The sequence below is a fragment of the Bubalus kerabau genome, chromosome 5, assembly GCF_029407905.1.
Source record: "Bubalus kerabau isolate K-KA32 ecotype Philippines breed swamp buffalo chromosome 5, PCC_UOA_SB_1v2, whole genome shotgun sequence".
Taxonomy (NCBI): Eukaryota; Metazoa; Chordata; class Mammalia; order Artiodactyla; family Bovidae; genus Bubalus; species Bubalus kerabau.
In genome coordinates this window covers 106,160,110-106,185,107 of record NC_073628.1, presented here as the reverse complement: position 1 = coordinate 106,185,107, position 24,998 = coordinate 106,160,110, and the positions used below count along the sequence as shown (strand labels likewise).

The window sequence follows — 24,998 nt, the reverse complement described above, 5'->3', positions numbered from 1 at the left end:
CCCATCATCAAGTGGGCACGTGATGCTGGAGGCCCTGGGTGACCATGGGCACGTTAGTTATATATTGCTATTGTTACTTACAATAACTTTAATTTTACATAAAACATTGTTAATTATAGCTGTACAACAAATTAACCTACAATTTATCCATTTAAAACAACAAACATATTATCTCACACAATTTCTGAGGGATAGGAGTCCTGGAACTGCTGAGCTGGGTGGTCCCGGCTCTCAGTCTCTTCGGATTGCTGCTGAGATATCAGCAGCAGCTGGTGTCCCATCTGAAGCCTGGAGACCAGCTTATAAACCCCACACTCTATTGGCCGCTCCATAGCAAAGGACAGCTGGCCTCCTCCAAGTGGAGGATGTTAGAGACAGAGAGAGACAGGCCAGGATGCCCCTGCGACCTCATCTTCTACAGGACCTTACTGCTGATGCAGGTCAACCTCAGGACATTCAGAGGTAGAGTACCAGGTCGGGGCTCTGGGGGGGTGTCTCCTGGGAGGCTGTCAACCCCAGGGCCTGTTTCCTTGCCCAGTGGTGCCTCCCAGGATAGCTATGGCCCCTAGAGCTTCAAGGGGCAGAGAGCAGCCAGACACGGCTCCAGAACCCTATGGGCTCAGCTTCTTCCTTGGGGGAAAGGGGAGCAGGTCCTGGAGCCTAGAGGAGGCTGTTGGGGCCTGGAGATAATCAGGTGATCACAGGAGCTCTGGTTGGGAAGCTAAGGGCTCACCTTTCAAAAGTCAAGGCTCCCAGGAGCCCCAGGTCCTACCTCACTTCAAATTCCCAAGTGCCTGGAGTTTTCTGGGCCTGGCGAGGCTGACTGCTGTCACCGTTAGGACCAACTCTTTCTCCAGATTTCAAACACCTATGATTTGCTGTCATTGTTGGTCCCCAAGCCCTGACCTCACAGGCAAGAAAGAGGGACCCAGAGTCACAGGGTTCCACAGGGCAAGACACCCACAGAGGAAGGCAGAGCACCTGACTGCACACAGGAATTCAGCAAACACTCATTGACCCTTGGTCCCCGCCAGGAACTGGGCGGATGGAGGCCACAGAGGAACGCAGCTCCACCTGCCAGTGGGGGGGAAAAGGGGCCACACCCTCCCCCAGAAGGAGGAAGTTCTGGTTCCTTCCCCACCCACTCCGCACATTTGTCCAGAGAAGGTGCTTCTTCTATTATCCATCAAGAAAGTCTGCAAGACAAAAGCCAAAACACAAATACTTGGGGGGTGGGGGGAGGGTTTGCGGCAGAGAGGAATTCCCCAGAGCCCCTCTGAGGCAGGGGAGGGACAGGCAATGGGTGAAGAGTGGGGAGGGTGGGAGGAAGAAGAGTCCACCCCAGCTCTCCACAGACCAGGCAGGGGTCCAGGCTGAGTGTGGAAAGGGCCATGGCTCCACCCCCAGCAGACGCCAGGATACTGCCCTCAGCTGCCCAGGGGCAGCCTGGGGAGGGGGCCCAGCCTCAGCTGTGCTTCCTCAGACTTCCCTGATCTAATCAAGGGTGACATGCCTTTCACCCAAGCTAATTAATGAGGCCTGTATGGCCTGAGCATCTTTCTGTTCCAAGCAGGTGCTGGGGATAGGAGTGAGTGACACAGACAGGGCCCTGGCCTCCAGAGCCCTTGGAGCCTGGGGTGGCTGCCTCAGGTGGGAAAGTGGGGAGAGAACCTCGGGGGGCAGGGAGGGGGCTGAGTAGGGAAAGGCCAAAGAGGGCAGGGAAGGGACAGAGACACGAGGAACTTGCCTGTCTGAGGAACAGTGTGGTTCCCTCAGAGCCGGAGAGGTCCCTGGAGGGCTGACAGGGGCCTCAGCACAAACACCTCTTTGGCGACAGCGTCTTGAGGACAGATGACCAGGAATAGGAAGTAAGGAAGTAAAGGGAAGCACAGCCCAGGAACAGGGGGATCTGGTTTGACACTGTGATTGCCCCCTCCCTGAGGAGTTATGACCCGAGCTCCACGTGACCTTCCTGGGCAGCCCTCCTCCCTCTGGCCACCAGGTGGGGAGATCCCTCTTATTCCTTCAGGCCACATGGAACCCAGCTCTGAGGAGGCCTTGTCCACCCCTCTACCCACCCAACCACCTGGCTTCATATCCCAAAGTCCCTTGCCTTCCCCTCCTGCACTGAGCCTCCACCCCAAACAGCTCCCCTTCCCCAAACAAGCTGAACTTCTGGCTCCTGAAATGGACCCTCTGCAACTCTTCTGCTGGGAGGGCCTCCCAGGCTGGTCAGCAGTAACTCCCCCACAGTCCTGCTGGTGACCCAGCTCTCTGAGCCTCCCCAGGGCCTGGACCAGTGAGTGTGTGCAGGTCCCAGGGTGTGGCTCCTGGCCCACATGGCTGCCACTGCCCCAAACCACTGGCCCAGACCCTGGGCACCCAGGGAGATGGGCCAGGCAGCCAGAGAGCAGGAGGGGACTGGCTTGGTGGGACTTGGAGGGCCCTGCTTGGTGTGCACAGCTGAGTCCTGGAGGGCAGATGAACCTTGCTCAGGAACTGTTGGGGCCATTGGAGGAGGAGATAAGCCTCTAGCAGTGACTAACCCTCTTCCTCCCTGATGCTCCCTGGCCAGGCAGGTGGCTGGCAACCATCTGATGAAATTGGCTGTGGGTGGGAAACCCATCTTGCCTTGACCTCAGAGGGCTCAGGATGAGACACTGCAGTGTCAGCCACATGACTCAACCACCTCCTCACTGCCCCTGGAGCACAGCCCCCAGCAGCAGCCTGAGGAGACCTAGGACCACAGGACAGTGGCTGCCCGGCCAATGCCCCACGCCGGCTAGGATTACTGTATTGTGGGGTTAGCATACAGCCAGTGTTCAAGACAGGAGCATAGGCCTGCCAATGAACCCCCAATTCCTTCCTACTGTCGGGGGACTCCCCTCTCAGGGGAGGACTGGGCTCTGGCGGGAGGTGAGCCCCAATACAAAGTGCCCTTCGTCAGGCGGATCGGAGGCCCTGCCTCTAGGACTCAGATGCCCTCTCCTGCTGGCCCCCATCTGCTGGGCAGAGACTGGCTTGGGGCAGGCTTGACCCATAGGTGCCAAGAGTAGTTCTGTGCTCCCCCGGGAGAAGGCAGGCGGTGCACCAGGCCAGAACCCAAGCTTCAGCCCACCTCAGCCGCAGAGACAACAGCGTGCACACGTCTCTGCCTTCCAGGGGCCTCAGGAGGGGCTGCGGGGAGAGAACTGTGCCCGAGGATGATGCACGACCTCTTCTCAGCACTGGGAGACGCTCTGGGAAAGTGGTAACTGTTCCAGTCCTGCCTGAGCCCCCCAGGGACATCTCACACACACCCTCCTCCCTCGAGGCAGTCAGCTTCAGCGCAGAGGGACACAGCCAAACTCAAGGCCGGGCGAACCCCTGCGCGGCGCACTGGCCGGTCCAGGTGGGAGCTGAATAAATCCCCACGGCCGGGCCCGGCCCGGCCCGCCCCGCCCGTTCATGAGAAGACATCAACCGACCCCGGCGCTGGGCCTCGGCCAAACTGGACCCTTCACGAAAACGACAAAACACAATTCCCTACCCGATCTCTGGAAATAACCATTTTCTGGCACAGTCTCAGTCGGTTCTAGGGCCGCGGCCTCACCGCAGCCACGGCCTCCAGGGCGCGCCCTGGCCCTGAGCCCCGGCCCCGGGGGCGGCGAGGGCCAACCCGGGCAGGAAGATGGGTGCCAAGGCCGCCCCGGGGCGCGGCAAGGGGCAATGGCCGTCAAAGGCTGGCGGCGGCGGGCGGCCCGCGTAGATCTCGGGCTCCAGGGCTTCGGTGGCTGGGGCCAGTGGAAGCGGGCGGCGCGCGGGCCCCAGCCGGGCCAGGCAGGCTGCCAGATGGCCGAGCAGACGAGACCGCACGTCCGCAGGGACGCCCTCGCAGCCAGCCAGGAAGCGATTCACTTCGGCCAGACACTCATGGAAGCCGGCGCGATACTTGCCCAGGATGGCGGGGTCCGAGCGGAGGGCAGCTGCGGGGGTGGCAGGGACAGGCGGTCGGCGCCCGCGGCCTCAGCCCCGGCCCCTGAGCCCTCGCCGCCGCCCTCGCCTCACCTGTCACCTGCACGCGCCGCAGGCTCTGCAGGTGCCTCACGGTCAGCTCCAGGATGTCCGCCTTCTCCAGCTTCGAGCGGCGGGAGCTCTGCGGGCGGGGCCGGTGAGGGCGGCGGGCCGCCCAGGAAGGCTGGGATTCCAGGCTCCCCAGTCTCGTCCCCACCCCCAACTCACCTCTTTCCTGAGGGCGTCCAGGAGGAGGCTCTGCAGCTGAGCCAGACTCTCGTTGATGCGCGCTCGGCGCCGCTTCTCCATGACGGGCTTGGAGGACTGCGGAGCCGGCAGCCACTGAGTCCTGCAGGCGTCAGCTCCCCTCTCCCCTTCGCGGCCCCCCCGCTCCTGCCAACCCACGCCCGGCCAGGTCCCCACCTTCCGGTGCTCGGCCACGCTCCGGGGCTGGTCTGGGGTCCGGCTGGCGCCGGCCGGCGCTCCCGCCCGCGGCGAGGCCCTCGGCTTCCCCGGGATGTCCGCAGGCATGGTGCGCCCCCTCGCCGCCCCCAGCCGAGGGCAGGCCCTTCTCCCGCGGGTCCCAGGCTCAGCTACCAAGCGCGTGTCTGCAGCAGCCCGGCTATTTAAGGCAGCGCGGCTGCGGGGCGTGGGAATCCCTCTCCGCGTTCTTTCCCACACTCGAGCCAGCCAATGAGCCGCCGGCGCCGGGCAGCCCGCCCCCGGCCGCTGCCCCCGCCGGCTGTCAGTCACGAGTCAGCTCCCGGCCCACAGACCCCGCTGGCGACAAAGGCTAGCCGGGGCACCCCGCCCGCGCCTGCCTCGGACCACGCCGGACAGGCGGGAAAATCGCCGCGCCCCGGTCCCCAGTTCCGAGCGATGCGCCGGGAGGGGGCCTCTCCGGGAGGGCGGAGGCGCGAGGCTCACCTTCAGGCCGAGCGGGGACCGCGAGAAGTCTGAAAGGAAAATTCGCGAGGGGCCCTTCTGCTCTCACGAAGAACCGGCGAGCCTCCGCCTTCCGCGGATCCCGCCGGGGCCTTGGACCTTCGCGCAGCCTGCGAATCTGACCCTCGCCTCCAGCAGCACCTGCACGATGCCGGGGACACAGTGGACATGGAACATCAGCCGCTGGACAGGAGAGAAGCTGACTGGCCAAGGTCGTGAGGGAGGCAGGGTGGCATCACAGGGCCAATGAAAGTGATGCCCCAGAGCAGATAGTGACATCATCACAGGCAGGATGTTGTCATGGTATGGAATGTAAGGATGTTACTGGTCAGGCTGGTGATGTCTCAGGGTTAAGGTAGATGATGACACAAGCCAGATGTAATGATGTATGGTCACTGGTGATGTCACTCTCTTCTGGATTACCCAAAAGTGATGAGCCAAGCAGCAGCCAAGAAAGTAGAACTCACAAAAAAGGAAGGATAATTGTTACATTTCTGTTTGTTATTTCAAAGAAGCACGTGGAGGAAAGAGGGCTAAGCTTATTTTCGTGTTTGATGTTGTTTTCACTTTGAATTCCCTTGTGGGGCACAATCATTTGAGTTCTGGGGATGCCAGCCCGTGGTGGCCTGGGCAGTCTTGTCTTCATCCCACAAACCTCTCTGGAGGCCCACTGTGGGCCTGACTGCCCTTGGGGCTGGGGAAGCCTCTCCTGAACTCTGAACTGATGCGGGAGGAAAAGGCAAATGAGCAAAATAAATAATGACATGGTTTCCAGAGACAGAAAGAAATGTGTAGGTTTTGGGGGGAGCAGAAAGCCTTCTTTCCTCTGAGTGGTCTGGATGGTATTTTTGCAGTGAGCTCTGCTGGAGAAGGCAATGGCAACCCACTCCAGTACGCTCGCCTGGAAAATCCCATGGATGGAGGAGCCTGGTAGGCTGCAGTCCATGGGGTCATTGAGAGTCGGACAAGACTGAGCGACTTCACTTTCACTTTTCACTTTCATCCATTGGAGAAGGAAATGGCAACCCACTCCAGTGTTCTTGCCTGGAGAATCCTAGGGACGGGGGAACCTAGTAGGCAGCCATTTATGGAGTCGCACAGAGTTGGACATGACTGAAGCGACTTAGCAGTAGCTAGCTGCAAGTCCAGAGGAGGAAGTGGCATTCCCAGAATGGAAAGGAACCACAGGGCCAAGGGAGGAGGGGCAGGGACAGGTGGGAGCCGGGCTCTAGTGGCTTCAGGTCCCCAGAGGGGTCTAGGAGAGTCATGCTTGGCTTTTCTGAGCAGCAGAGTGGCCCAACTGGCAGCTCAGAAGGGCCACCTCCCACACTACATTCTACCTGGTGGGTGGCGATGCTGGCTGGCCCCCACCTCAATACCCTTTCCCAGGGGTCCAGTCTGGGGCCCAGTGCAGACGCCTGTGATGCACGTTTGATCACTGGGTGGGAGAAGACACCCCGCCCCCTCCCCAGAGGAGGAAATGGCGACCCACTCCAGTATTCTTGCCTGGGAAATCTTATGGACAGCCTGGCGGGCTACAGCCAAAAGGGTCACAAAGAGTCGGACACAACTGAGCAACTGAAGGAAGGACCCTCCTGTACCTCTTTCCTCACCTGTAAAATGGGCTACCTTTTCATTTAGCCCTGGGCTATAGTCCATGGGGTCCCAAAGAGTCGAACATGACTGAGCAACTAACACTTTCACACTTTGAGAAGATAAACGAGGTCTGATTTTGAAAGCACCCAGCACATGCAAGCAGGACGGAGTCACCTGGATTCACCTCTGCCACAAGCCCCACTGTACCCTCTACCCTCTGAGACACCCCCTCCCTACCTGGGGTCTTCAGAAGCCTGTTTCTTGGCCCTTCCAGCCCCAACAAGGAGCCTTCGTCACCCAGAGCAGAGTGAGTCCCAGGGGTGTCATCTGCATCCCTGTGTCCTTCCCACTGGGCTGTACCCCCACTCTCTCTCTGGGCCCTCCTACCTCTGGCTGTCCCCTCCCTGCCTTTTACATCTGGATTTGATCTCTGGTAAGACCTGGGACTCCTGGGGACCGTAGGGGCTCCCTTGCTCTGAGTAGGCAGGGAGAGTCCTAGGCTGCAGTGGGGAAACTGTGCTGAGAAATACTGACGTGGAACACTGCATTTTCCAAAGATGGCTACAATACATCCACCCCAAATACTCTACCTGTGTGTCCTTGGTGAGATTTTGTGATGACATTAACCAGCAAAGACAGGGGCAGTGGTGATCTATGAATTCTGAGGCTTGACTTTAACCTTGCTGTCCTGGGAAACTCACTCCTGGAAACCACTGGCCCCTCTGTGAGGAAACCCGAACTGGCCTCATGGAAAGGCCCCATGGAGAGGCCTTGTATAAGTGTTGAGCTAGGAACCTAGAAATCTCAGCTGCCAGACAGGTGATCCCAACCTGCCACTTCAGAGCCCCCACTCACACTTTCCCAGCCACCTCTGTGTGTTCTGTTCCACTCTTGATTCACATGACTGGTGTTACTGTGACGCTTTGGGGTCATTCGTTACCAAACAATAGTAACTGGAACAGCTAAGATGGCCCAAGCCCTGGACCCACCCCATCCCCAGCCCCACCCCCCAAACCTTGTCCCTTCCTTTCTCTGGCATTCACAGAGTCGCAGGAGCTTCCCGCACTGGCTGTCCATCTGACGAGGTGACTTTTGCAGCTATCCAAGGCCAACTATCTGTCCTCCTAGATCCAGGCTTGAGTTGGCCAAGTCCCAGTAGGCTGATGGTCCCAGGGGCATCTCTAGGGACCACTGTTGGCCACTGGGCAGGAAAAGTAGTGGGGGAGTCTGTGTGGGAAGATAAGTGTATTTTCCAGTCCAGACACTGGGCTGCAGCCTTGGTGGGGGGTGGGGGGATGGTCTTTCTCACATCTGGCTCCCATGACAGCTTTCCACAACATTCAGACAGTGCCCCTCGGGGGCCTGCCAGGTGCTGTCTGTGCACAGGCCCCTCCCAACCTCTGACAGGGGGGTGGCACCTGCACTTGCACCCTGGCCCTCAGCGTTCCACAGGCACATGGGTTCCAGGATATCAGAGACACCATAGACCACGACCAGCAACCCCATCCTCCTGTTCCCTCCTCTCCTGCCAAGGGGCAACAGGCTGTGGACTCAGGCAGCCAGGACCAGAGTTGCCATGTGACCAGGCTAGAGTCATTGCAGGGTCTCTCCTGGAGCATGGGAGTTGGGTGCTGAGATGATAAAGTGGCAGAGGCTAGGGCTGGAGGAACCCAGGATTCAGTATAGAGAAGAAGGAAGCAGATGACCAGGACCCTAATCTTAACCCTGAGGGGGCATCTTTCATTTTTACAGGCCAGCGGACCAAGACACCTTTCCTCAGCCCTTGGTGCTGGGCAGTTGGAGCATCCCCCCAACACCTGATGCACGACAGTACCTCCCCCGAGGTCTGGGCATTGTCAACATCTTTCTCCATTATTGAATGTTGACACCTCTCCACACTGGGGAGGCCATGTCCCCCCAATTCTGTGTGGTGACAGAGCTTCCCACCCTGTCTGCCTGTGATGCCACCTCCCTGTGGGCTTCCATGGGTGCTTCTCTCTCCAGTCTCCTTGGACCACCACTCTCTGGAGAGGTATGCTTTGCTCTCCTGCTGGTCACATCCAGACTAGTTTCTTCTTCACCAAAAAAAGTCCCAGCTTTGAACCTCATCTTATTAACAGATCTCACCTTGTGAAGTCCTCTGCAACCCTGGGGGGGGGCCTCCCCATACCTTCTGAAGGTTCACTCCTGATTCCCTGTCACTTTCTCCAGCGACTCCTGTCACAGTCCTTGTTGACTTCAAAATTCACACGGTTGATCTTCTGGACTTCCTGGCCTCCATGGGGCATCCTGGTGTAGAGTTGGCAACCAAGCTGCCAATCCTAAGTGCTGGGTGTAGACTGTAGCCCTCATATTCCCATCCACCCTGGAGGACACGCCCACCAGGAAGCCCCGCCCACAGGGCTCAGGTCAGCATCTGCACTACAAGATCCTGCTGCTTTTCCAGTGTAACCTGGGGTCCTGCCTCCTCCCTCCACACTCTCAGCCTCTCGTCTCAGGTTCTGCCTCCCGCTTCTCCTTGTGCCTTTCAGTCCTCTGGAACTTGGGGAACAAGTCTTCACTCTAACCTTTCTATCCACACAGCTGGAGCACTCTCTGCCCAGTGGTGGAGCCTGACTGAGGCACCAGCCTCCTCTGAATCTGACTGTTCTCAGTTCTCAGACCAGCATTCTGCCATCGTCCTTGACCCTCAGAGTTCACTCCCAGTGCTGCTCTGGCAGGTCCTACAGTGGCTCTTATCTCCCTGATGTATACAAACACCCACTTCTGACCTATTGCTTTTCCATCACTGGCTGCAAGCGGCCACCAGCTTCGGCCTGGAATTTTGTAGTTCTTTGCCATGGCAAGGCAGCCAGTCTTGGAGCCAAGTGCTCAGTGGGGGCAGGTGGACAGCAGAGGAGATTAGAGGGCCAGCAGAGTGGTCAGAAGAACAAGCCTAAGCTCCTCTCTTCTCTCGGAAGCTTATGGGAAGCCATGGGAGAGAAGGTTGTGTGTAGATCACTCTGGCTCTTGGCTCCACCACAGATTATGGGGTCAGGATAGAAGCACAGCCACTCGGCTGTATCCATAGCAGCCTCAGTGGACGAGGGCGCATAGATATAAGTGAGGTCATGGATATTCTTGGGAGTTTTTTGTTGTTGCTACTGCTGTTAGATGGCTGAAGGGCTTAAAAATAAAAGCAAGTGTATTAAACGATATAGATACTGTTTTAAAGGTTTTAGGAAGTTTAAGTTAGTTTGTAAATGAAACCAAATATTAGCCAAAGACCCCTTTATAAGTAGCCATTGTAACTTCATAAATAGGATATTCAGGTTTTTGTCTAGAACATATGTATTTGTGATCATGTTGTTAGGTGCATACAAATTAAAAATAATTTCATTTTGCCAGTGAGCTCAACCTTTTATTGTTATGCAACCTTCTGTATCTAATAATGCTTTGACTATAAGGTTTCTTTGTTAATCTGTTAGTGAAACCGTTAATACGGTCACATCTGCTTCCTTTTAGTTAACATTACGTGGTAGGTTTCTTTTCTCCTTTTACTTTCAGTTTCCTGTACCTTTATATTTCATATTATTTATGTCTTCTGTAAGCTATGTAAAATCAGATTATTTTTAATCAGGCTGACAATCCTGGTCATTTAGTCCCCCTGGATTTCAGACCTCTGCTCTTTAGAACTGTGAGGGAATACATTTCTGTTGTTTTAAGCCACCCAGTTTGTGGTGGCTTAAAAGCCTCCAAGACACGAGACATGCTTCCAGGGCTATCATTTTGCCTGCCAAAAGCCTTTGCATCTAGTTCCTCTTGTCCAAAGCAGGTGACATTCAATAAAGTAACTAAAAGAAAATAAAGGTTCTATTACTATATATACCATATTTTTGTTATCTTTGTAAAATTTTTTATTACTTAAAATTTTTTCGAATTGTTGTTTCATTCCTTTATCTTTGTGCCATATTTAATTATGGTCATCTGGGGACTTTCCTGGTGGTCCAGTGGTTAAGACTTAGTGCTTCCAATGCAAGGGGCATGGGTTTGACCCCTAATCAGGGAACTAAGATCCTGCTGGCTGCATGCCATGCCTGAAAAAAAACAAAACAAAACAAAACAAAAAACAGAATCAAAATAATGGTTTTTTGAAGAAGACAGGGATTTTCACATTCTGTAATATTTGTTTTGTTTGTGGCTTTCTTTTTATAATACTAATATTATTTATGCAAGGAATGAGTCAAGTTAGAAATTTAGAATAATATAAACAATATTTAAACTGTTGTATGCATGTTAACAACTTTGGTGCCTTATGATTATTTGGGGGAAATTGATGGAATGATTAATTCATATGAAAACAATTTGGTTTTCCCCATTCCTTTTATTTATTTAAAATTTATTTATTTAGTTTAAAATTTACTTTTAAAATATTTAATTATTTTTAGGTATTTAGTTTTATTTTATTTATTTATTTTGGCTCCATCTTGTGGGATCTTAGTTTCCCAACCAGGGATGGAACCTGTGCTCCTGAAGTGAAAGTATGAAGTCCTAACCACTGGACTGCCAGGGAATTCCCTAAGTATTTATTTTTATTTTTAGCTAACATATGCCTGAGATGTGCTGTTTGTAATAGTAAAAATGTGGGGACAACCAATATTTATTCAAAAATATGAGACTGGTTAACTAAATTACACTTTATTCTATAATGGACTTTGTTGCTATGGGCAACAAATGCACATATGCAGCCATTAAAACAACTTGCATAAAAGTATGAGGGCTTACAAATAGCTGAGAAAAGAAGAGAAGCTAAAGGCAAAGGAGAAAAGGAAAGATATACCCATCTGAATGCAGAGTTCCAAAGACTATCAAGGAGAGATAAGAAAGCCTTCCTCAGTGATCAATGCAAAGAAATAGACGAAAACAATAGAATAAGAAAGACTAGAGATCTCTTCAAGAAAATTAGAGATATCAAGGGAACATGTCATGCAAAGATGGGCACAATAAAGGGCAGAAATGGTATGGATCTAACAGAAGCAGCAAAAGAGGTGGCAAGAATACAGAGAAGAACTATACAAAAAAGATCTTCATGACCTAGATAACCACGATGATGGTGTGATCACTCATTCAGAGCCAGAGATCCTGGAATGCAAAGTCAAGTGGGCCTTAGGAAGCATCACTATGAACAAAGCTAGTGTAGGCGATGGAATTCCAGTTGAGCTATTTCAAATCCTAAGACATGATGCTGTGAAAGTGCTGCACTCAATATGGCAGCAAATTTGGAAAACTCAGTAGTGGCCACAGGACTGGAAAAGGTCAGTTTTCATTCCAATCCCAAAGAAAGGCAATGCCAAAGAAGGTTCAAACTACCACACATTTGCACTCATTTTCTCACACACTAGCAAAGAAATGGTCAAAATTCTCCAAGCCAGGCATCAACAGTACAGGAACCAAGAACTTCCAGATGTTCTAGGAGTTGGTGATGGACAGGGAGGCCTGGGGTGGTGCAGTCTTTGAGTCATGGGGTCTCAAAGAGTCCAACACGACTGAGCAACTGAACTGAACTGTGAATGAAGCAGGTTACAAAATGTTGAGAGTAGCAGGAGGATTTTTTTTTCAATTTTCTTTTTTACTGAGGTGAAGCTCATGTAACATAAACTTAACCATTTTATAGTATATAATCCAGTGGCATTTAGTATATTTAGTACAACCATCACCTCTATCTAGTTATGAAACATTTTTATCATTCCCAAAGGAGGCCTTAGCTCCATGAAGTGTCTCTCCTCATGCCTCCTCCCTGCAGCTCTTGGCAATTACTAATGTATTTTCAGTCTCTATGGACTTGCCTCTTGTGGACATTTCATATCAGTCGAATCACATGCTTTGTGTCCTGTGTCTGTTATTTGTCACTGAGCTCCATTCACACTGCAGCCTGTGTCAGTGCTCCATCCTTGGTTATGGCTGAGGAGCATTCTACTGTAAGGAGGCACGGCACTTTGTGCCTCCAGCTGCTGATGGGTTTGGTTCCTCCCCCCATTTCAACCATTCTATGGCTAGAGCTGCTGTTAACATTTGGGTGCGAGCATTTGTTTGAACACCTGTTGTCAGTTCTGTGGGCATACCCTAGGAGTGGAATTGCTGGGTCATATGAAAATTCTATTTAACCTTTTGAGGAATGACTAGACTGTTTTCCGCAGTGGCTACATCATTTCACAATCCCATCAGCAATGTATGAAGATTCCATTTTTTTGACATCTTCACCAACACTTACTATTTTCTTTTTAATTATTATTATATTCATGCTAGTGGGTGTGACACAGTACATCTGGTTTTGATTTGCATTTCCCCGGTTCCCATCATTTCCAATGATGTTGAACATCTTTTCATGTGGCTGTTGGCCATTTATGTATTTTCTATTTTAAAATGTCTATTTAAGTCATTTGCCCAACTTTTAATTGAGTTGCTTATCTTTTAGTTGTTAAGTTGTAAAAGTTCCTTATATGTTGCAGATACTAGACTCTTATCTGACACATGGATTGCAAATATTTCCCCCCATTTTGTGTAGTATTTTCACTTTCTCAAGAGTGTCCATGAGTTCATTTTTATAGAAAAGATACATTCTTTTTCATTAAAACAATCTGAACATATATTGTCATAAACACACAGTGATTATCTCTGAATAGATTGTCAATATTTTGTTATTTTGGAATTAACCCTGGCAATATTTTTCAAGGTTAGTAATTTCACAAATTGGTAAATGGAAAGTGAAAGTTTCTAATTCTTAGCTCATGTTATTATGATGTGTGTGCATCTTGGAAAGGACCCAAGGTGTGGAACATGCAGGGATTTCTGAACACTCAATCCTAGAGTGGGAGTGCTACCACAGTCCCAGACCCAGCTGGTCAGGTGGAAAGCCCCCATTCCCAGCCCACCTCAGTTCCTCGGGTCATCATCATCGGCATTCTGTTTTGTTTCTGTTTCTCACTCTGGGGCTGTCCTGGGAAAAGGAAACCGAAACTGAAGCTCAATTAGCCTATGTAACTCTGACGTGGTTTGCTCAGGCTATTAAAGGGCTGAGCTGCCAGGGCTGGAGAGAGCTGAGAGCAGAGAGGCAGCCGCAGCCAACCAGTGTCTGCAGAGAGCCTGGCACCAGAACCCACGGCCATGGTGAGTGGTGAGGCGGGTTTGACAGGTGGGGCTCTGTACTCCCCTGCCTGGTGGCATCTCCCAGGGGAAGAATGCCTACTATGCACAGGCAGGTAGAGCTACTCAAAGCATCCAGTTCCCTAAGTGTGAGGGGAGGGACAGGGCTCTTTCTAAAATCAGGGTCTGGGTCCTGAAAGGTGGCTTCTGCCCAGCCGCCAACTCTGAGATCCCTTGGGATCAGCACAGGGCAGGGGGGTATTTTATTGGAGAGTCGACATGAAGGTTGTGGGTAGTAGCTCTTCTCTCCCTTGCACTCTCCAGTGCCTGGGGTCCCCCTCTCCGTGGGTGGGAAGGGTGGAGAGGAGGGAGCTGCATCCCCGGGGTCTGACACTCGCCCCACTGCCAGTGCTACACGGGCAGTAGTCCCAGGACTTCTGAATCTGTGTGATGCCCACAGGGCGGGGACCTGAAGGTGAAGATGCTAGGGGGCCAGGAGATCCTGGTGCCTCTGAGGGACTCCATGACGGTATCCGAGCTGAAGCAGTTCATCGCCCAGAAGATCAGTGTGCCTGCTTTCCAGCAGCGCCTGGCCCACCTTGACAGCAGGGAGGTGCTGCAGGAAGGGGTGCCCCTTGTCCTCCAGGGCCTGAGAGCTGGCAGCACCGTCCTGCTGGTGGTGCAGAACTGCATCTCCATCCTGGTGAGGAACGACAAGGGTCGCAGCAGCCCCTATGAGGTCCAGCTGAAGCAGACTGTGGCTGAGCTCAAGCAGCAGGTGTGCCAAAAGGAGCGTGTGCAAGCGGACCAGTTCTGGCTGTCTTTTGAAGGGAGGCCCATGGATGATGAACACCCGCTGGAGGAATACGGCCTCACGAAGGGGTGCACCGTGTTCATGAATCTACGTCTGCGGGGTGGGTAGGGAAGGGCCGGGAGGGCCTTAGGGAGGGCTCCCCATGCAGCGCAGTGAATAAAGTTGTAGCAAAGCCAAATGTGAAGTGTTCATTCCACCCTGGCCAGCACCCCACGTCATCAGCCCTCCATTCGGCACCCTTCTGGTGAGATTGGGGGAAGGGTGGAGGAGGGAGTGGGTGAGGGGACCCAGGGTCACTGGGTGGTCACCAGGCTAGGGTGGCCAAGTTAAGGGACAAACCCTGTGGGATCAAAATGGTGACCCTCTGGAGAAACTGAAGATGTGTCCCCACCTCTTTGGAAAATTAACTTCTAGAGAAATAAAAAGAGGCAGGTCTGTTGAAGCCCATCCCTGTCTTCCGGTTGAGCCTCAGTCAGCCCTGCACAACTGGTCCCCACCTTCACAGCTGGGTCAGCAGATAGCACAGGGAGGGAAAAGGCCTGGCTGGGTCCCAAAGGCCACACGGTGAGTGTCCCTGGAAATGGTGAGGGGCTGAGTCCCTAGGGCATGCCTTGGCCAGTTGTAAGGGAGGTTCCCCCACACCAGCTGGAGGCTGAGGGCCTCCAGGACCCATCAGAATACACTGTCCAGCCTTCATTGGTCTGGAGGGAATTGGGGACTGGGCCTTGGGCACACACATCACCATTAGGGTGAGCTGCTCCTTCAGAGTTCACGTCATGGAAGGGCCATAGCCAGCAGGTGAGGGGGCACCCAGGATGGGGGTTCCTGTTGTTCACATGGATGGGAGGGGAACAAACTACACCTGCTTCCACACTAGATGCTTCTTTCTGTGCCAGTTTCCCAAGTAAGTCAGCCTTGGACAGAATGCGGTGGGCAGGGAGGGGGACACAGAACCTATACCTCTTGGGCCAAAGTCCATGACTCTGGGGACACTCAGACCTCAGCTTTTGGACTCTTCAGGGGCATTTGGCTGGAGACCCAGACCCCTTCTTTCTGATCTGTGGGAGTTTGCATCTGAGCTGGGGGACCCCCCAGGTCTGGCTTGCCTGTGACACTTATGTAGACACGCAGGTGTGTGTGTGTGTGTAGGGGGACTCCTGGCTCTAGCCTCATTTCCTGGGCCCCCACCCTCACCTCTTTGTCATACTGTAACTTAACAAGTGTGAGCATGCCCTCTCTGTGACACCCTCCTTTCTTGAATCCCCTCAGCAGGGTCTGGGCGAGGTAGGGTCCTTCTCCAAGATGCCTCTGGGCTGCTCACCCTTCATGGCCTCTGGCTCAGAGATCTGTGGTTGGCTTGGAAGAGGGGGTGTGCAGCAGACTCAGCCCTGGAGGAACAGAAGGGATCTCCTCTCCTCCCATTCCCACCATCTTCAGCTAAGTCGGGGTCTAATTTGCACACTCTGGATCTCAGTTTATCCCCCTGGACCCAGCGTGAATGGTTGGAGAAGTAGCGGGAATGATTGGAGAAGTAGCGGGAATGGTTGGAGAAGTGCCTTGGGGGAGCTGGGAAGGGGGCGTGGCTGGCCGTCCATCGCTGCTGCTATTCCCACCTCAGTCAACAGGGGGAGCCCGCCGCCCTGCAGAGGGCCGGGAGCCGACCCGGGATCGCGAGGTGGGCGGGGCTGCGCTTCGCTGCGACCAATCGCCGCAGCTCCCAGCCCGCATTGGTCCCCGGTGGCCGGTGGTCCCGGGCGGCCGAGCTTCCGTCCTCAGTTCCTGTGAGGGGCTAGGGTCCCCCATCAGGTTCCTCTCGCCGGGGGAGGGGCGCAGCCCTTTAGGGCGCGAGGGGCGGCAGGGCCTCGGATCTGGCAGCCCCTTCCTGCGGCCAGGGAGCTCCCGCCGCCCCAGCCCTGGCGCAGCCTGGAGCCCCTTGGAAGTCCCGTCACGTCGTCTCCAGATTATGCATTAACCCGATTTCAGCCGCATTTCCTGGCGGGGGGGCGGGAGGGTGGAACGTCCGCGCGAACGGGGGAGGGGCGTCCGTGGGAGTGCGCCACAGCAGGGAGAGCACCCTCGAGCCCGCCCCAACCCCGCCCCTCGGCCTGGCCAGGCCCACCACCCACCTTGGCCAAACCTAGACCGGCCCCCTCCCTCCCCCAGCCAGGCCTCCGCCCGGCGCCGCTTTCCCGGCGCTTTGTTCGCGGCTGCAGCGGGTCGCAGGGCGCCGGGAGGGCCGGGGGCGGGCGGGCCGGGGGGGTGGGGGGTGGGGGCGGGAAGGGGGTGGTGCTGCCCCAGGGCCCGCCCCCGCACCGCCCGCGCTCCCGCCGCCTCCCCCGAGCTGCGTCCCGTCCTGTCCAGTCCAGTCCCCGGCGCGGCCCGGTCCGTGCGCTTGCTCCGGCCGCCTTCCGCCGTCCTCTGCCCGCGCCATGGCCAGCTTTCGGCCGTTCAGCCGGGCCCTGCTGCAGCCTTTGCTGCTGCTCCTGGTGGTGGCCGTGCGCGCCCTGCCCAGCGCCGACGGGACGTGCCCCGAACGCGCGCTGGAGCGGCGCGAGGAGGAGGCGAACGTGGTGCTCACCGGCACCGTGGAGGAGATCCTCAACGTGGACCCGGTGCAGCACACATACTCGTGCAAGGTGGGCCCCCTGGGGACCCCCGGGACCCTGAGCCCCTTCAGACCCTTCTAGAAGCCCTGGTTGGGGGCCCTTCCCCCGCGATCCCGGACCCCTAGCCCGGAGGTCTTCCCGTCGCGATGCCGGCCGCGCGCTGAGACCCCCCCCCCCGCCCCGGGCCGTGGGAACGAGCCCCAGACGTTCCGCAGCACCAGCTCCGGCTCCTGCTCCCTTGGCGACCGCCGACCCCCGGGGGTGGGGGGCGGGTGCGGGTCTGAGAAAACTCGCGAGCGCCGGAGGGAAAGTTCCTGCGGTGCCGCTGCAGTCCCTCTCGCGGTGCCCGGGCCCTGGAGACCCGATGGTGTCTGCTCCTTCACCCCAAACCCACTCCCTTACTGGAAACAAGTGCGCCCCGCCCCCCGGAGAATGTTCGGCTACCGCGCCCCCTCCCCACCGGCCAAAGGAAAGGGGACGAGGGGAGGTGACGCTTTCTGCTTGGGATGGAGGTGGTGATCTGGCCTGTGGTCAGTGCTGTCGCCCTCCGCAGAGGTGAGAATGGGTGGTCCGGAGAGAGAGGAGGGGTGCACACCTAATCTCCCAACCGCGGGGGTCCTGGTGGGGCTTGCTGCAGTGATGGGTGTGGGGCCAGAGCAGAGAAGTGGGCGGGGCCGTTGCTGAGCCTCAAGTGCGGGGGGTGCAGGGCAGGTGCCCCATCCGCTCCTGGGAGAGCTGTATCTCCCCTGGCCTTAGGGAGAGGGGCCTTGCCTGGCCTCTCCTTCAGTTGAATCTGGGAGCTCCCGGGGTAGGTCTGGTGGCTTTTTTCCCACAATCTGTTCCTAGGGAGGACTGAAGGGACCCAGGCCCCTGCCCCTCTCTGGCCCCTAAAACCACCTCCCTGACCAGAAATCGGATCATTCCTCTTCCTTGGAGATGGGGAGGGGTGGCAGCTCCTTTCAGACTGGCCTGTGCTGACTACAGCTGGGATCCCCCGCCAGGCCCCCTCCCCTCCACCACCGCCAGGGCACTTTGCCAAGTCCCTGCAGGATTTTCCCGACTTCCTCCCCGCTGCTCCTGGGTGTGGCTGGGGTGGGGGGAGGCGATGAAAGCCGCCCAGCCCTCCCCTGCTGGTTATTGGCCTTCCAGAGCCTACTCTGTATCTAGGCATGGGGGCCGGGGGAAGAGTTGGCAGCCCCATCATCCCTGGGCCACTGGAGGGTGGAGGGAGTCCCTGTAGATTTTGCAGACCCAAGGCTCCCAGCAGGGGCGGCCAGGTGGATGGGCCACGGTTGTCTTTCACTCCTCTTTCCAGAAGTCCCGGCCCCCATAGATCCTGAAGAAAGGGGTGTCTTTTCTCAGGGACAGCATTCACGGGCAGTCCCCATGGGCCTATTCCTTTAGGGCAGCTCATTCTGCCTGCAGTGTGCCTGTGGCGCTCCTGCCCCCACTGCCGTAGTCTGCGGGCACCCCAGGGCTTGGTTTGCCTGAGCAGGTGCCCTCAGGGCCCCAAGAGCAGAGTGTGGAGGGTGGGGCTGCCCTGTGCTGCCCAAACTTGATTTTGTGGTTCACAGGCTGCCTTGGCAGCACTCACTGTAGGAGTCTTGCAGGAGGAGGGGTCTTTCACCTCCTGGCTGGACCGTGTCTTAGCCCACCCACAGGGCTGCATGGAGCCAAGCTGGACAGGAGCCTTGAGCTCAGAGCCCGTCACCTTGAAACTTCATCATCCATGTTAGTTGCTCCTGACTCTTCCCAGAGGTGGGCCCAAGTACTGGGTGGGTTGACAGGGAGAGTAGGGTGTGGAAGGCTGTGAGGTGTGACATTTAGAATTGGGGTGGCTGGGGTCATCTAAACCTGAGGGTTGGGGAGCTGCTTCTTGAGGGAAGGGCTGTGTTCTCAGGCCAGGTATCCTGGAGTATAACAAGGGCAGTAGCATCTGTCATGTGTGTGTGCTTCCCTGCAGCTTCCTCCTGGGGGGGTGGGGCACTGACTCCACATATCTGCCCAGGGTTTGGGTATACTCTGGACATCTGGCCTGAGCAAGTGAGGTGGGAAAAGAAGGAAAAGTCCAGGCACCAGTCTGGTGTCTGCCTCTGGCCTCTGTGGCCATCTCCCCCGCTCCACCCAGTGAGAAGAGAACCGCCGACACTTGAACACCCCCTCATGTCCACCCTAGGTTCGGGTCTGGCGGTACCTGAAGGGCAAAGATGTGGTGGCCCAGGAAAGCCTGCTGGACGGAGGCAACAAAGTGGTGATTGGCGGCTTCGGAGACCCCCTCATCTGTGACAACCAAGTGTCCACTGGAGACACCAGGATCTTCTTTGTGAACCCTGCCCCGCCATACCTGTGGCCGGCCCACAAGAATGAGCTGATGCTAAACTCCAGCCTCATGCGCATCACCCTGCGGAACCTGGAGGAGGTCGAGCACTGTGTGGAAGGTGTGTGTGGGGCCGAGCAGAGCAGGTGCCTTGGGGGCAGAAGGGAGCTTGTCCTAGGCTAGGGCACATGGCATCTTGTGGTCCGACCTCCTTTTCTGGGTCCTGGCTCCCTGGTTTCCTGGTCACCTCAGCTCCAGACTCTTAACATAAGCAGCACTCCCCACCCTGGCCCTAGTGTTGCTACTATCTGTCGTCTTGGAGTCTCAGCCCTGCAAAGGGATAGGCCTCCCATTCTTCCCTCCGCCTCCCCAGCTCTGCACGCCCCTTCCTGGAGTTCCCTGTTCTAGGAAAGAGGCTGCAACCAGGTGAACGAACACCAGTTGTTTGTGTTCTGCAGAAGCCCGAACACATGTCTAGACGGGGCCCAGATGTTGAGCCATTGGGGTGGGGCTTAAAGATTGTGCTGGAGGGGAGGCTACCCTGTTATGTGTTCCCAGAGGCCTGCCATTTCTGGGAAGGGACAGTTATGTGGAGTGAGCTGCTTCTAGGAGTTTGAGGGGTTGTGGGATCCCCTGACAGAGGTGGAGTATCTTTCCTTGTCTGCTGTCCCCATGTGTCTACTCTGAATGGCTCAAGAGCAACCCTCCCTTACATGACGGCTCACCCATCCCCTTCACCCCAGGAGAATCCCAGTTGGGGGCTGAGATCCTTGGCTGAGGAATGTAGCATGGAGAAGTAGGAACTGCCTGTCGCCCTCACATCCTGTCTGTCCCCTCATGGCTGCCTGGGGAGGGATGTATGGGAGGAGGTGGAGAGATCGCTTCCTCCCAGGGCAGCAGGAAGGGTCCCTGACTTCCTGTCCTGGGAAGGCGACCCTGTCCCTGTGACTTGCTCTGTTGGCCGGTAGGGAAGTTCCGTCTTCTACCCAAACTTACTGCTGTGGTGCTGGCTTGCTTTTGTGGGATCCTGGATAGTGGCCTCATCTGGCCTGGGGCAGACTGTGTGTGTGTGTGGCGGGGTGTGGAACCTGAAGTGGAGAGCCCTGTAGCATCCTGCTCAGCCTGCAGTCATTCCCTCCTGGGATTGCATCTATGGTCCTGATGCAACATTGTACAGAGATGCCAGCAGGGCTGTGTCCCTGGTCCCTTCCCAGCACTAGCTTAGCTGAGGGGTCCCGGCATAGCCCTCCCACCAGGTGAGGACTGGAGACCCTGACTGTGCTTTGGAAGCTTTACTCTAGGGGAAATATGGGAGAGTGGCATGGAGAGGAGGCAGGTTGTAGGGTGTGATCCCCAGTTTTGGAGGATGAGTTGGAGGCTAAGGAGAGGTGGGAAGAGGGGTCAGGCTGCAGAAAATCTGTTTCTGCAAGATCAAGAAGACAAGTCATTAACTCCATAGCTGGAAGGGTCTAGTTCGAGGGTCTGTGGGGTCAGAGGGCATGTGGCAGGGGGGCCACCCTAGGCAGAAGAGGGTCTGCCATCTTGCCAGGTCCTATTCTACCCAGGCCAGGCCCTGGCTCTGGATATGTCAGCCTAGGCACAGGACCCCTGGAAAGGAGGGTCTGCAGAGAGAGCCCCCAGTGAGACTTCATCTGCTGTCTGCTGGCTACCCAGGATAGGGACCAGTCTAGGCCCCCAGCTCCAGCTGGGCCAGTGTGGGGATGGTGGTGGAGGGGAGGCCCCCAGGGAGGGAGGGACCCAGAATGAGAAGCTTGGGGTCCACTGTAAGGCTCTGGGGAGCCCTGGAAGTTTTGAGCCGGTGACACGGATCCCTTCTTTGGAAGGAAAGCAGTGCCATAAGGGGCAGGGGGCCAGGGAGAGGGTAGATTAGATGGGGTGCCTCCCTCTAAGGATCCCCAAGGCCTGAGGGACAAGGCTCCCAGGAGCTGGGGCCAGGCTTGAGGAAGACACAGCCCTCTTCCCACCTCCCACAGCAGGGAGCAGGCAGGAGAAGGGCCTGCCTCCCATTCTGTAAGAGATAAAGACCTCTGACCCCACCCCAGGCTCTCCAGGGAGCCAAGCCTCACCTTAACATGGGGGTTAGGGTTAGGGATGGGCTGAGCTTGAGCTACAATGACCTCTCATCTGACCCTGACCCTTTGCTCCTCCTTGGGGCCCCATAGCTGCCCCCATCCCTCAGGGCCCCGAGTGAAGGCTGTGAAGCTACTGATTGTGGAGGTCACCCCAAGACCTGTGTCTCTATCACAAATGTCCCCTGTCCCTAAAAGGCCCACAGGAGCCAAGGTCAGGGGACACATCCTAGAGGCCCACCCCCCTGGATGCCCCCACCTCATCCCCACCTGGACCCTGCTCCCTGCAGGGGTACCTGCTGCTGGGAGGCATACCTGGTCCCCAGCTCCACTGGGATCGCCTTCCTCAGTTTCTCCCTTAGGGCCTGTAGGGTCTTCCTGGCTCTGGGCCCCTTCCCCAGCCTCCAGTCCCCAGGAAGCTCCTCCCCAATCCTCTGCCTGAGGAGCCACATTCCGAGCATAACTGAGACAGGTATGTGTCCCTCCCTCCGCACTACTTGTGGGTGAAGGAGACTGAGGGTTTGCTCCAGGAAGGAGGGAGACCCTCACGCCCTGCTTTGTCAGGGAAGTGGCCTGGCCTCTTCCAGTGCCAGCTGCCCACGCACCATGAGCTGCCCAGGCTGGCAGCTGAGCGGGCATCTCCTCCAGCCTTTGGCCACTATACCCTGGTCTGGACTTGTACACTTGTACACTCCCACCACCCTCCTCTCCCCCACCTAATAAAGACTGGTCCTTGGGCCCCCCTGAATCCCCTAGGAGGGATGCAGGCTTGGGGCCCTTCCCCAGGCCTTTCCCTCCCCAACTCCGAGCCAAGAGCAGAGAAAGGAAGTGTTGTCTGCCCTCTCCAGGCCTGGCACAGGAACAGGGTCGGAGAGTCTGGCATTAGTCCAGCCCAGCCCTGCCCAGTCCTGAAGCCGGGGGTCCTGGCGGCCACAGCCTAGACTGGCCTGCCTGATTCCAGTGAGCACCCTCCCTTCCTCCCTGCCACGCTAGCCTTTGGGCCTTCGGGCCAGTCTTGGGCCTTTGGGGAAGGTAGTCCTAGGCTATATCTCAGGCTAGAGAGATGCTGGGTCCCGGGCCGCCGGCCGCCGGCCTTGGTGCAGGCCCTGTGGCCTGGGAGCCGGATGTGGACACAGACACCCCCAGACAAGGACTGGCTCCGCAGAGCAAAGCGGGGCAGGTAGGAGCCCAGGGCAGGTTCCAGGGCTGGCTCCCTCAGGGCCAGAGCTGGCTCCCTCTGCTGTCTGGCATTTAGCTTCTGTACCCCCAAGTCCTGAGCCCGCCCTACTCCCCCACATTCCTCCCTGCCGAGGGGGGAGGTGGCTTCTTCCTGTCCCTGTTTCCCTCTTCCAGACGTAAGTTCTCACCCCACCCCCTCCAGACCCGCCCCAGTGCCGTCCGTGGCCCCTCCCCCAGGCAGGTCCTTGGAGCTGGGGCAGGCCCAGGCTGGAGGCTGCGCGCCTGGGCTTTCTCCTTCCTTCCAGCCACTGGGGGCGGGGCATCTGCTCAGGTGGAGCGTGGCCTGCTGTCCTGCACTGTCCTCTCTCACCTAGGGTCCCCGGTAGGAAGTCTGCGAGAGCATGGGCTTGTGGGACCACAGCGGGCTGGCTGATACCCTCACTGGGGCGGCCCCAGGAGCTTGGGGCACGGTGGGGGGTGGGGAGGGGGTTGCTGCTGAAATCAAAGGGCATTGGATCCATCACTTCAAGGCAGTGCGCTCCTTTCCCGCAGGCCTGAGCTGGTGGAAACAGCTCCTGACTTTTTCCAGACCCCACCCCATCACCCTGCTCCCCACCCAGAGAAGAGCCCTAGCCTCCATACTCCCCAGCAGATTGGAAATGGAAAAAAAAAAAAAAAAAAAGTTGTTTTGAAACTGTCCTCTCCTCCCCTGCTGTCTGTACCTGCCTTCCCCAGGGCTCCGGACAGAGTAGATTCCAGTGGGGCCTGCCTGTGGAAGGAAGGCAGAGCCATGGGGGTGTTCGCAGCCTCTCTGGGGTGCTGGGAAGAACTGGATCGCCTGGTCAGGGCTAGCTGGTCTGGGTCTGGGGCTCCAGCCCCCTGCCCCACCAATCCTTTCAGACTGGGGTACGGAGAGTGCAGAGGGTGGGATGGGGCTGCCCCAGGTAAGGTTAGCAGGGGCGTGAGCCCAGACTTCAGGGTTGTAGATCTAGCCAACTGTTGCTTGCTGCACAGCCTCCTCCAGCCTGTTTTGCTTCCTTCTTAAAGGGTTAATCCCCAAAATCCCCTGAGAATCAAAGCCTGCCCCCACCCCATCACCACAGTGGGGTGGAAGACAGCTGCTGAAATTGATCTCTCTCCTGCCCCTGTCCCCGAAGTCCTTTGCCTTCACCTGAAGGCCCAGGCCAGCTGCCCTCCCTCCCAGCCCAGAGGCCTGAACTGCTCTGCTGGCCCCAGCAACCCCCTCAGCATTGGGATAGAGGAACTGTGGCTCCCCACACAGGCCCCTGAGGCCCAGCCCAGCAAGCTGGGGGCTGCAGGCACAATCCCTGAAGTAGCCCCAATAGCACTTAACACTCCAGAGTCCCACGAAGTGCCCACCTCTCACAAAGAGAAAAAGGGATCTCAGAAATGAGACAGTGACAGCTACCCTGATGAGATTGACCCAGCTCATCAGAGAGTACTGTGTCCCCATAGGCTACAGGGGACTCAGGAGGGATCTGGGCCCTGTTCTAGGCTGTGGCTGGGAACCGGGGAGGGGTGACCTGGCCTCTGGTGCAGCTTCCAATGGGGAGGGAAGCTCCCCTCAAAGGGGCCTCTCCCTCCAGAGCAGATCCTGAGAACTTCCTCTGAGGAAGGCCCCCTGCTAGGGGCTGCTTACAGCTGGACCTGGGAAGGGGAAGATGGTCCCTCCCACCTCCCCTCCCACTGAGGCATGGGAGGGGCAAGCTCTACAGGCAGCCGGCTGTTTCCAGCTGTGTGGCCTGCACATGTGTGTGTGTGTACATTTGTATGCACGTGTGCCTGCAACCTCAGGTGTATCAACCACCACACAACAGTTCTGGTTGAAACTCCAGCTGGTGGCCTGTGGTTCCTGCCACCCTTGTATCGCAGGACTCAGCCTGGGGAGGGGACCCTGCAGATGCTCTGCCAATGGGATGGTAGCCGGCAACCTTGGCTTGTGTCCCAGAGTTCTGGGAACAGGGCTGTGGGCCCTCTGTGGGTGCCATCTCCTGCCTGCTGCCCCAGTGTCCAGCTATGCTCCCCTCCCACCACCCCATCCCCAGCAGAGAGCTGGGCCCCTCCTCCTGTGGGCTCTGCCTCTAGGTTTCTCAATGCCAGAGATGGAAGGGCTGCATTGGACAGGAAAAGTCCCTGGGGTCACTTGGGTTCCCTGTCCCCTCACGCCTGCTGGACCCTGTGTCTGGATAAGTTAGGGAGTGGGGCAGGTCAGGAGAGGTGGGCTGCCTTTGATGTGAGGTGGGCCTGAAGCTCCCTACCTCTCCCCTTAGCAGCTTCCTCTGCACTGCCCCCTCTGCATACCAGGCCCAGAAGCA

General features: G+C 56.7%; 3 protein-coding genes across 8 annotated transcripts in view; 2 read left to right on the top strand and 1 right to left on the bottom strand.

Annotated features, from left to right (window-relative positions):
* Positions 1 to 1,202: 1,202 nt before the first annotated feature.
* HES4 (hes family bHLH transcription factor 4) lies at positions 1,203 to 4,592 on the bottom strand. 3 transcript variants are annotated; one of them, XR_008714967.1, is made up of 4 exons: positions 4,222 to 4,592; positions 4,048 to 4,135; positions 3,119 to 3,965; positions 1,203 to 1,840 (listed from the first exon to the last, which is right to left on the bottom strand). XR_008714967.1 is itself a non-coding variant. In XM_055582577.1 (4 exons), the coding sequence occupies exons 1-4, from the start codon at positions 4,522 to 4,524 to the stop codon at positions 3,589 to 3,591; spliced, it is 669 nt and encodes a 222-aa protein (XP_055438552.1). In that variant the 5' UTR covers positions 4,525 to 4,592; the 3' UTR covers positions 1,203 to 3,588. The 3 variants fall into 3 exon arrangements, 2 of the variants coding, with proteins under 2 accessions (XP_055438552.1, XP_055438551.1); XM_055582577.1 differs by having other exon boundaries at positions 1,203 to 3,965; positions 4,222 to 4,317; positions 4,417 to 4,592; XM_055582576.1 differs by having other exon boundaries at positions 1,203 to 3,965.
* Positions 4,593 to 13,535: 8,943 nt separating this feature from the next.
* Positions 13,536 to 14,599, top strand: ISG15 (ISG15 ubiquitin like modifier). Its single transcript, XM_055583634.1, has 2 exons — positions 13,536 to 13,680; positions 14,117 to 14,599. Exons 1-2 carry the CDS (start codon positions 13,678 to 13,680, stop codon positions 14,576 to 14,578), a joined length of 465 nt encoding a protein of 154 aa, XP_055439609.1. The 5' UTR covers positions 13,536 to 13,677; the 3' UTR covers positions 14,579 to 14,599.
* Positions 14,600 to 16,778: 2,179 nt separating this feature from the next.
* The window catches only part of AGRN (agrin), a 39,332-nt gene continuing 31,112 nt past the window's right edge, over positions 16,779 to 24,998 (top strand). For all 4 annotated transcript variants that reach the window (XM_055582575.1, XM_055582573.1, XM_055582574.1 and 1 more), the window contains exons 1-2: positions 16,779 to 17,106; positions 19,253 to 19,514. In XM_055582575.1, coding sequence (XP_055438550.1) covers positions 16,900 to 17,106; positions 19,253 to 19,514 — 469 coding nt within the window. In that variant the 5' untranslated portion in view covers positions 16,779 to 16,899. The remainder of the gene's footprint in view (positions 17,107 to 19,252; positions 19,515 to 24,998) is intronic.

Coding starts and splice junctions, on each gene's coding strand:
- HES4 (XM_055582576.1), bottom strand. CDS start 4,524: ATGCCTGCGGACATCCCGGGGAAGCCGAGGGCCTCGCCGCGGGCGGGA. Junction 4,136..4,221: donor TGGACGCCCTCAGGAAAGAG/GTGAGTTGGGGG, acceptor CCCCGCCCGCAG/AGCTCCCGCCGCTCGAAGCT. Junction 3,966..4,047: donor GCGGCGCGTGCAGGTGACAG/GTGAGGCGAGGG, acceptor CCACCCCCGCAG/CTGCCCTCCGCTCGGACCCC.